At 52.0% G+C, this 11,594-nt stretch overlaps 1 protein-coding gene across 1 annotated transcript in view; it reads left to right on the forward strand.

Moving 5' to 3' along the window:
• Nucleotides 1-8,712, forward strand: part of LOC129622732 (MAL-like protein) — a 33,554-nt gene extending 24,842 nt beyond the window's left edge. Inside the window, exons 3-4 of the mRNA XM_055539310.1 lie at nucleotides 4,396-4,518; nucleotides 7,011-8,712. Coding sequence (XP_055395285.1) covers nucleotides 4,396-4,518; nucleotides 7,011-7,073 — 186 coding nt within the window. The 3' untranslated portion in view covers nucleotides 7,074-8,712. The remainder of the gene's footprint in view (nucleotides 1-4,395; nucleotides 4,519-7,010) is intronic.
• Nucleotides 8,713-11,594: the final 2,882 nt, after the last annotated feature.

Here is an 11,594-nt window from a genome sequence, read left to right on the forward strand (position 1 = left end):
CTGCTTTGTATTCCCCTCCACTGCCTCCCTTTATAGGTATATACGCACAGCCCAGCTCCTCCCGTAGCAAGCACACCCTGACATATTTCCCCTCTAATTTTAATGTATGGTAAAATAATTTGAGCGGTATTTAAAGAAATATAGTAGGAAAAGAATAACCCTGATCTCAAGGTCTAACCACAATCACCTATCACGATTCATTCTTCCCTATTCCTGGCAAATTTTATGGAAAATGTATAAATCTCACTGAAGCAATCATTTTAGATGTAGAGTCTTTCATTTATTATTATGCCATCCATTAAATGTTTTTCATGTCATCACACCATCCTGATAACCATTGGAGATATTTCTCTATTGAACAATTCAAAACAAGTAGGGAGGATTGTATTGATATTATGGATCCTCATGTAACCATAACCCAGATTCCAGCATTTTCAAGACTTTATCACATTTGCTTCACCTAGCTTTTTTTTCCCCTAAAGAATCTTAAAGAAAATCCCCAACACCATGTCATTCCATTCTACACACTTCACTGCAGAATGCCTCCAAAAACTACACAAGCTTTCTTACATTATCAAACTTAAAGTTAATGACAATTCCTCATTATCATCAAAGGCACAGGTCACAGTTCTGGAAAATTATAACTGTCCCCCATTATAACACAGTCACTTCCCTGGTGGCTCAGACAGTAAAAGCATCTGCCTACAATGCTGGAGACCCCGGGTGGATCCCTGGGTCAGGAAGATTCCCTGGAGAAGAAAATGGCAACACACTCCAGTACTCTTGCCTGGGAAAATCCCATGGACAGAGGAGCCTGGTAGGCTATAGTCCATGGAGTTGCAAAGAGTCGGACATGACTGAGCGACTTCAGTTTCTTTCCCATTATAACTGAAATATGTTTTTGCAGTTTGAATCAGGGTCCTCACAGGCCTGTTTGAATCAGGGTCCTCACAGGCCTGTTTGACTCAGGGTCCTCACAGGCCTGTTTGAATCAGGGTGCTCACAGGCCTGTTTGAATCAGGGTCCTCACAGGCCTGTTTGAATCAGGGTCCTCACAGGCCTGTTTAAATCAGGGTCCTCACAGGCCTGTTTGAATCAGGGTGCTCACAGGCCTGTTTGCATCAGGGTGCTCACAGGCCTGTTTGCATCAGGGTCCTCACAGGCCTGTTTGCATCAGGGTCCTCACAGGCCTGTTTGAATCAGGGTCCTCACAGGCCTGTTTGAATCAGGGTGCTCACAGGCCTGTTTGCATCAGGGTCCTCACAGGCCTGTTTGCATCAGGGTGCTCACAGGCCTGTTTGAATCAGGGTGCTCACAGGCCTGTTTGCCTCAGGGTCCTCACAGGCCTGTTTGCCTCAGGGTCCTCACAGGCCTGTTTGCATCAGGGTCCTCACAGGCCTGTTTGAATCAGGGTCCTCACAGGCCTGTTTGAATCAGGGTGCTCACAGGCCTGTTTGCATCAGGGTCCTCACAGGCCTGTTTGCATCAGGGTGCTCACAGGCCTGTTTGAATCAGGGTGCTCACAGGCCTGTTTGAATCAGGGTGCTCACAGGCCTGTTTGAATGAGGGTGCTCACAGGCCTGTTTGAATCAGGGTGCTCACAGGCCTGTTTGAATCAGGGTGCTCACAGGCCTGTTTGAATCAGGGTGCTCACAGGCCTGTTTGAATCAGGGTGCTCACAGGCCTGTTTGAATCAGGGTCCTCACAGGCCTGTTTGAATCAGGGTGCTCACAGGCCTGTTTGCATCAGGGTGCTCACAGGCCTGTTTGAATCAGGGTGCTCACAGGCCTGTTTGAATCAGGGTGCTCACAGGCCCACTTGCACTTGGTAGTGCTGACTCTTGAGCACCTTTAACCTATTTTTCAATGGGTGGTTGCCCAACCATGAAACACACCGGGATTCTTGGCCTCCGGGGGAGAAGAATTCAATCCGGGGCCAGTGACGAGGCTTGATCGCTCAGAACTTTTGTGTAATAAAGCTTTGCTGCTGCTGCTGCTAAGTCGCTTCAGTCATGTCTGACTCTGTGTGACCCCATAGACGGCAGCCCACCAGGCTCCCCCGTCCCTGGGATTCTCCAGGCAAGAACACTGGAGTGGGGTGCCATTTCCTTCTCCAATGCATGAAAGTGAAAAGTGGAAGAGAAGTCTCTCAGTCATGTCCGACTCTTAGCAACCCCATGGACTGCAGCCTACCAGGCTCCTCCATCCATGGGATTTTCCAGGCAAGTGTACTGGAGTGGGCCTTCTCCGATAATAAAGCTTTATTAAAGTATAAAAGAGATACAGAACGCTTCTGACATAGACATCAGAAGGGGGCAGAAAGAGTGCCCCCTGCTAGCCTTTAAGTGGTATGTTATATGCCTATCAGCAGAAAGAAATTGGAGAAAGGAGATGTCTCAAAACTCAGAGACTGGCGCCAGGGCCCTCACCCACAACATGCATTTTGAGATAACATTGGCACAAGGTGAGTTGTCCCAGGCCGTAAAATGATTGACATGACTCTTGAAGAAAGGCAGGTTTCCAAGCAAAAACAGTCTCATTAACATAGCTTAAGAGAACATTTGCATGAGTAAAACATTCTGGTTTGTCAAGTCGGTTCTGAGTCTTAGGCAGAACCAACTTGAAGACAGAGTCTAGGGTAAATACATAGCTCATTAACATAGCTTAAGACAAACATTTCCAGGAGAAACACGCATTGCTTAGTTCCAGGTTTGAGAAAAGTTAAGTTCAGGCGGAGCCTGGTGTCTTCATGGGAGCAGAGAATTTTAAGAGAAACCTCTTTTTAAATTTGTATAGAGAAGGGGAAAAAAATCTAACACTTGTTTATTTCCTTCTGCTGCTTACTGCTGCTGCTAAGTCGCTTCAGTCGTGTCCGACTCTGTGCGACCCCATAGACGGCAGCCCGCCAGGCTCCCCCTCCCTGGGATTCTCCAGGCAAGAACACTGGAGTGGGTTGCCATTTCCTTCTCCAATGCATGAAAGTGAAAAGTGAAAGTGAAGTCACTCAGTCGTGTCCGACTCTTAGCGACCCCATGGACTGCAGCCCACCAGCTTCCTCCATCCATGGGATTTTCCAGGCAGGAGCACTGGAGTGGGTGCCATTGCTTTCAACTGTCTGACACTTACAGCTTATTTCCTCTGTTTGGAGACCCCTGGCCTTCCTGCCTGTTACCCTCTCACTATCATGGTTCTTCCTGCTGGTGAAAAAACTGGGTGGTCAGCTGTCCTGTAGACCAGGGGTCCCCCACCTCTGGGATCTAATGTCTGATGCTCTGAGGTGGAGCTGATGTAATAATAATAGAGATAAATTGCACAGTTAATATAATGCACTTGAATTATCTTGAAACCAACCCCCCACCCACGGTCCTTGAAAAGAAATTGCCTTTCACAAAACCGGTCCCTGGTGCCGAAAAGGCTGGGGACCGCTGCTGTGGAAGGGCCCACATTTTGGTTTGTTTGCTTCTTCCTGGTGTGATTTGCTCCTCTGGCCCCTGAATTTTCTGTAAGCCAGAAGTTCGCATCTAAAGGCTAAACTGAAATGGGTTAAACCTTTCTGGCAAGGATGCTTCGTAAACGTCTCCAAGTCACGTCACACATGGTGACCGGGGGTCCTTCTTTCACTGTGACAACCTTACCCCATCACTCTTTTCTCCAATGTCCTCTTTCATCTTCTGATGAATATTCTTTAGGGGTTGCAAAATGCCAATTTGCCTTACGACATTCCTTCCAGAATACTATGGTATTCTTATGATGTTAAAGGACACTGCTGAGAATTTAGCACAAAGGTTCAAAGATGGATGGAATCTAGAGTCAGATTAGCCCGACTCTGCCATGTGTCAGCTAAGCCTCGGTTTTCTCATCTTTAAAGTGGGCGTGTTAATAGTAGCTGCCTTATGAAATTAGCTGTGAAGATTTAATGACACAAGTATATACAGTTAGGAAAACACCCAGCAAACAGCAGGCCTTCATATTACTAACAGCTGGGGAGCACAAGCTTGGTGTTAATGTGGAGTGGTTTCAAATCCTGGGTCAGCCTGTCGTCACTGACTTTAACCTTGGACTTCTATTTCCTCATAATGGCATTAACGATAAATAGAACCGACCTCATAGTTCACAAGGTTAAATGAGATAAACGAGGAAAAGATTTAGCCTACACTTTGACCAGGAAGAAGCACTCAATAAATCTTGGTTCATACTGGTATTGCCATTTATTTAATCCACTATTGCTCACGACATAGAGATTTCAATGGAAACACTGCGAAAGAAAAAAGCAGGAGTTTCAGGAGCAGGCTTGTCTCTTTGGCCCCCTCTGCCCAGCGCCTGAGTCAGAGGAGAAGGCGTTACCTGCTTGTGTGACCGTGTAACAGTGGCCATGGCCTCTGCTGCATCTTTCCAGGACAGCCTGTATCACGGGACCACGGGCATCCTGTACATGAGTGCCGCCGTGTTACAAGTGCACGCCACCATCATTTCGGAGATCCAGGACCTGAAAAACTACTACATAAACACTGCAGCCTCGGTGAGTGCTGGACAAGATCACGGCAGGCACCACCAGGGAGGGAGAGCCAGGGGCTCGATTCTGTCTCCTCTGGAACAGATGACCCTACATCCTCAGACTGGAGGAGTCTTGCGGGATGGGAGGGCGGTATGTGCGTGTGTGTGAGAGCGCGTGCATGCACGCAGATGCGCTGGCAGTCAGGTGTGCCCAAGCGCACAGGGTGCCAAGCCCTCCTGTAGGTGTCATCTCTCCTCCTGGTGGCTCAGACAGTAAAGAATCTGCCTTCAATGCAGGAAGACCCGGGTTCAATCCCTGGGTCGGGAAGATCCCCTGGAGAAGGGCATGTCTACCAACTCCAGTATCCTTGCCTGGAGAATTCCAGGACAGAGGAGCCTGGCAGTCCATGGGGTTGCGAAGAGTTGGACATGACCGAGGGACTAACACTTCACTCACACCAACTACGCTGCCCTCAGAATATGTTTTTCCAAAACATAAATTTTCCAAAATGCACATCTCTTATTGAAAATCCTTAGGACTTCCCTGGCAATCCAGTGGCTAAGACTTCACCTTCCAAGGCAGGGGGCGTGGGTTCAATCCCTGGTTGGGGAGCTAAGACCATCATACCTCATGGCCCCAAAACCAGGACATAAACAGTAGAGGCAATATGGTAACAAATTAACTAAAGATTTTTCACAATGGTCCACATAAAAATTTATTTTAAAAATGAAGAAAGAAAATCCTTCAGTGGCTCCCTTTGCTGGTGGAATGGAACTCAATTCCTCATCACGGCTCAGGTTCCTGCGTCCTTCTATTTCAGTGACAGACATCCACGGGGTTACATATTGGCCGATGCAATCCAAGGCAAGGTGGTCCAGACGAGGTGTGGGCCAAGCAGGACTTCTGGACCTCGGGCTCACTGCCTGCCTGCCCGACAGCCTTTCCAGGCCCTGAGTGTGGCAGCTTCCCTCTCTTGGGGGGATGGCGCCCTCAGGTGGCAGGTGGCTCACATGACAGGCAGTGGGTTCCTCCAGTGTGTGTCCGTGTGCCCACAAGGGTTCCTAACCCTCCTCACTCCTTCTCAGGAAGATCTAAGGCCCAGGCTGGGTCCCAGCCCATCAGCTCCAGTCTCTGTGGCCAGAAAAGTCCTGTGTCAGTCGGGCTCCCCAGGGATCGGGCAGCAGCAGGAGGGGGTGTGATATGGGGTGCTGCCCCCCTTGTCAGAAAGATACCAGGCCAACGCGGTGACCCTCCAGGATGCCTTTCCTGCTTGTCTGCCTCCTTGCCCCCCAGCCCAGCACCACTCTGCCTCCCACCACTCGGGGTGCTGCTCGCCCTGCTCAGGGGCCCCTGTCACACCAGCCTCCTTGCTGTCCCTGGACCCCTCTCACTTGGGCCTCAGCTCCCGGCTCCCTCACCTCCTTCTGTTCTCTTCTCACTTGTCACCTCTCGGTGAGGCCACCACTCAGCCCCACTCAGAGTAGAAGCTCCTACTTCTCTCCTGGTTTATCTTGGGTCTTTTATGCATGTGCCACTAAAATGCAAGTTCCATGAGGATAGGAATTTTTGAATTTTTGTTCACCATTAGATCCATGGTTGTGCTTGAAGCATGCGTGCTCATGCTAAGTCGCTTCAGTCTTGTTCGACTCTTTGCGACCCCATGGACCCTAGCCCACCAGGCTCCTCTGTCCATGGGATTCTCCAGGCAAGAATACTGGAGGGGGCTTCTATGCCTTCCTCCAGGGGATCTTCCCAACCCAGGGACTGAACCTGCGTCTTCTGCTTCTCTTGCGTCTCCTGCACTGCAGGCAGATTCTTTACCACCGAGCCACCGAGGAAGCCCATAGCAGATGCTTACAAGATATGTGTTGAATGAATGAATGAAACAGAATGTGATTGGACAGGGTGGGGCAAAGTGAAGATGGAGTCCTCCGCTGGACCGAGAGATCATTAGACAGTGCAGTGGGGTATCTTTGGACATGGCTGTGGGGGAGGGAGGGGTCGGGGGGAGCACAGGTTTTGGGCTTGAGTAGCTGGACGAGATGAGGATCGTGGGATCAACTGGGCTTGTGAGGGAATCTCAGGAGTTCAGTTTGACCAGAGAGCTTGTGGGGCCTCTGAGCCTCTGAAGATCTAAGAGGTGGTGCGTAGAATTAAGTTCTGGACCTGTGAGTGAAACTGTCGTTTGAGCACAGACTGTGGCTGAAGGTGGAGGAAGGGGAGAGTGACCAGAAAGAGGCGAGGGCACCCAGGGCGGGCATGGAGACGGGCCCACTTTTTGGCAGGTAGAGGGGCCCAGGTCTGCAGGCGAGAGTCCTGCTGCACAGCCACCGTGGGACGAGGGGGTGGAGGGGCTGCTCCGTGGCTGCTGCCCTCAGGCCAGGCAGGGCTCAGGCAGACAGCGGGTGAAGCAGGGTCAAAACAAGGGCCATCCAGGCTGCCGTGGGCCTGTGTGGGCTTGGGAGTGATTAGTGACTGCCAGCATCTCTAAGGCAGTAACTCCCCGGCTCTTCCAGTTCTTTGCCTTCATCACCACCTTGCTCTACATCCTGCATGCCTTCAGCATCTATTACCACTGAAGAAGCAGGGGACCAGGCGACGTGGAAGATGCTCTTTCAAAACCCGGAGTGTCAGCTTCCAAAACTGGTGTTCAGCCTTCGCCATCTGGATGATAAACAGCTCATCAACGATGACATCACGGGATCCACAGACCATCTTTTCAGACTGAGCGATGAAGTCACACGCTGGCAGATCTGCTTGGACATTTTAATTCATTGTGATGAATATGAAAAGGCTGGTGGGGGGAGGACTTTGTTGCTGTTTCATTTTGTTTTGTTTGGCCCAGGGAAAGTAATTGTCTCTTGGGATTATCTGACAATGACCCTTGCTCTTCTAGAAAACTAACATCTCATGTGGAAAATTCCAGGTCTACCACCATCTTGCCTGTTTGGGGATCTGCCTCGGCAACGAGCGCCCCTACAGCTGACTGATGAGAAGCTTCATTATTTTCTTAAAATCAAAATGGTGCTGTCAACACCTTCGGTTCTGAAGAACCACAGACCTTGCTCCTGTCCCGGGATCCTGCCTCTTCAGTGCAGTGGCTGTACAAACCCGCTACCCCTCCCACACTGCCTGACTCCAATGCATGTCCCCTTCCTCTTTCCTCTACAGTTACAGGAGCCAAGGGAAATCTGAGGGCAGATTTGTGGGGAAAATAAGGGACTGACCGCAAAATTGTTATATACCAAGACCAGGGAGGCGAGGAGGGGTCGGACAGGGAAGGCTATAACCCATTTTTCCGATTCTCAGTAAGTCAGGCTGCTCAGAGAACTTCAGGCCTGCAGGACCCACTCCTTGTCCCTCAGAAAAGACCATCAAGGAAGCAAGAAGGACATTACGTGCCAGGATTCTCCTCTGGGCTCCGGTCACACAGAGGATATCAAGGAGGCTGGAAAGGACCCCATCCCAGGGTCCCTGCTCTTTCGCGAGCCTCCTCCCCACAGTGGTCCAGCTGGGTGGGGCCTGGACTGTCCAGCCAGCCTCCTGCAGTGAAGGGCTTCCAGGGGGCCGGGATGTGCAGACATGTGTGCTCCAGGGCATTCTCAAAGAAAAGACACAGAGAAATGTAAACCACGGTGCTGGAGCCCCAGCTGAACCGTTTTCAAAGGAAGGCTGTGCTGTCTGACAGTCTGGCCCCGTGCTGGGGGTCCAGGCGTCTGTCTGGCTCAGTCTCTGAGGAGAGTCAGTGCTCAGCCCCCAGCTGCATGGACCTGCTGCCATTTTGAAATGCAATAAGTTATTATGTGGGAGTGATTTGTCTGAGCCGGTTTGAGGGCTCACAGTTTTGGATCAACTTTTTTCTGCTCCTGGGGGAGAGAGGGTCAGGAAGGCGGGGAGATCACCAGAGAGAAAATTGGCTTCATGCCTTGACGGCTCACCTTCTAATCACCCCATAGCTTGAAAAGTCACCATTCATCTGTGACTTTCCAGCCTGTCATCTGTCTGGGATGTTCAGTATTTCCTGAGCAGTCACATCCAAATAAAAGTGGTTTCTACAGTGTAACGCCTGGAGCTCGTCTCTTTTGTGGCCTCACCACTGGGGCTGGACACCACGGCACAGGTCCCAACAGCAGCTGTACTGAGACCCCACGCCCCTAACCTGTGGAGAGGCCCAAGGCCCGGCCCACCCAGCCTTGCTTCACGGGCAGCTGCCCCCAGATGCCACATCTGGCTCCAGCGTTTGGGTTTGTGGCATCATTTCCACTTCAGTAAGAATGGTTTCCCTGGTGGCTCAGCGGTAAAGACCTCGTCTGCCAATGCAGGAGACACAGGTTCAGTTCCTGGGTGGGGAAGATCCCCTGGAGGAGGGCATGGCAACCCACTCCAGTATTCTTACCTGGGAAATTCCATGGACAGAGGAGCCTGGTGGGCTAGAGTCCGTGTCGCAAAGAGTCGGACACGACTGAGTAACTAACACACACACAGGTGGGCTAAGGTGTGGCTATGAGGAAGTGGGGTAACATTAAGGTGCATCACGTTTTAAGAAGCAGTTATGCAAGATTTAGATATGTCAAGAGGTGTTATGTCAAGGTGCTGATGGATTAAGATGTACTTGTGTTCAGGTGTACTTATAGCAAGTTATTGCAAGGTGTAGGTCAGCTCTGGGGCACCTGTAGACGCAGTGGCGCCAGCAGGATGAAACCTGTGATCCCTGTGAGTGGGATCATTAAAGACTTGCGTCATCAAACTCGGCAGGAACGCACCGGGCCCCCTTGAGTTAAGGTCCTTTTCTCCAGCAACCATAGGAAATGACTCCACCACCATTAAGGTCGTGAAATTATTTCTCTTCTCAGTGTTAAGACGCCTTTTGCGGTGGTGGTGGTTTATCACTCAGCTGTGTCCCACTCTTGCAGCCTCATGAACTGTAGCCCGCCAGGCTCCTCTGTCCATGGGATTTCCCAGGCAAGAATACTGGAGTGGGTTGCCGTTCCCTTCTCCAGGGGATCTTTCCAACCCACGATCGAACCCGAGTCTCCTGGGCTGCAGGCAGATTCTTTACCAACTGAGCCACCAGGGAAGCTCAAGACGCCTTTTAAGGGGAAATAATTGAGCCAGATAGAGGTGGAAAACTGAGAGGTCGGTGCAGTATCCAAGCCCTCCACTGGGTGGCGCGCGGGCTCCACTCCCATGAGGAAACATCAGGCCTTCCCGGTGGTGGGAAGCGGTCAGGGCGGGAGGCTGCAGAAAATCCCGATCCCCAGTGGCGTCCTTGGGGATTTTGCCAGAGAAGGCTGCCCCTGCCACAGGGGGTGACAGGGATGTTCCCTGTCCTTGGAGCTTCCGTGGAGAAAGAGGCCCGGGGCCCTGCCTTGGCAGTTTGCCTGTTGGGTTAAGGCTGAAGGTGAGGGGGCAGGGGTCACATGGAGGGCCCCTCGGTCCATCCACCATCAATGTGGCCAGGTGATGGCTGGACCCGAGCCAGGGGAAAGGTCTGCTCCGCCTGAAGGGGCGTAGGGGCGGGGGGAGGGACTTCTGTCTGATATCCTTACAGCCATCACTACCCACTGTACCTCTGTGCCTGGCCAAGTTCACCCGGACACGCAGACTCCTGAGCCCTGGAGTGATGCGCCTGTGCTGGGGAGGGGCCCGCGCTGGCCCGAGCTGACCCAAGGCTGCTCCCAGGGACCACTGAGGGAGGTGGGGCAGAGCGTGGGGGATCCCACTAAGGCACAGTGTTAACACCCAACCTTTCCTTTCATCAGCTTCTGCCTATCAGGTATATGCCCAGGTTTCTAGAAGCTTTCAGGGGCACCCCTGACCCTGCCCATCCAGCTCCCCAGCTCCCTCCAGCATCCCAAACCTTTATGTAGGGGTTTTGGGCCCCAATGAGTTTGATCCTTGGGTCAGGAAGATCCCCTGGAGAAGGAAATGGCAACCTACTCCAGTATTCTTGCCTGGAAAATTCCATGGATAGAGGAGCCTGGTGGGCTACAGTCCATGGGGTTGCAAAAGAGTCAGACATGACTGAGTGACTTACACACACACACATCTGCTATGTAGCCCCACCTCTGTTTAAATTCTACAGCTGCATCCGAAGAGGGTCCCCCAGAGTGCACTAACACCCAACAACCCTGAACGTCTGCCTGCTCTCTGGGCCTTGGCCTGCTTCTCTGTGGCAAAGATGCCCTCGAAGGCCCTCTGGGGTCACTGCTTCCTCCTAGAGAGATAGGGAAGGTGGAGGAGAAAATCGAGGGATTCCCCGGGCCACTTGTGTGCAGTAGGAGGGCAGATCACAAAGTCCTCCCCTCCAAGCCAGGGTCCTCTGGTGCAGATGCAGCAGACACCGGTGGGAGCAGCAGAGAGCCTGGTGCCAGGGCACCTGCCTTCTGTGGGGCAGCCTCCATGTTTGCCCAAAGCGCATCTCACAGGTTTGATTCTGTTGCCTGAGTGTTTGCTGAGCATCTGCTCTGTACCTGGGTGGGGCTCTCAAGGACTCAAGGACTGGGAGTGGGGTGTGTTGGGGGGAGAGGGCTCATGTCTTAGGGCAATGGGGCACTGACCCAAACTGGAAGAAGCAGGGAGGGATTTACAAAAGGCCTCCCAGGAAATAGGACCTCCAGGAAGTTATCAGAACCATCAGCCACCTGCCCTTCCCCTGCCTGGAGTCACAGGCTGGGGGTCTAAAGGGGAGATGCAGTCTTAGGTGGAGAGGGCAGTCGGGATAGGCAACAGTGTAAGGAAGGGCTCTGAGTCCAACAGCGGCCATGGTTCAGGAGCCAACAGCAGCTGGTCCGGGGTAATATCAGCAAGCCTGGGCTTGCAGATATTAGCTGTGACCTTGGTTCTCCCACCGAGATGAAGAGCTGGGGGGAGACCTGGGGGTTAAGCAAGGACTGCGGATCCTTGTGCCCACACTGGCCACCCTCTCAGGAGGCGACCAGAGCATCTTTGGAGACATGTCTTCATTAAGAATCTACATCCTTGAGAATGGAGTTTCCCTGGTGGCTCAGTGGTAAAGAATCTGCCTGCCAGTGCAGGAGACGTGGGTTCGATCCCTGGGTCAGGAAGATCCCCTGGAAAAGGGCATGGCAACCCACTCC

The sequence above is a fragment of the Bubalus kerabau genome, chromosome 11, assembly GCF_029407905.1.
Source record: "Bubalus kerabau isolate K-KA32 ecotype Philippines breed swamp buffalo chromosome 11, PCC_UOA_SB_1v2, whole genome shotgun sequence".
NCBI classification, from domain to species: domain Eukaryota; kingdom Metazoa; phylum Chordata; class Mammalia; order Artiodactyla; family Bovidae; genus Bubalus; species Bubalus kerabau.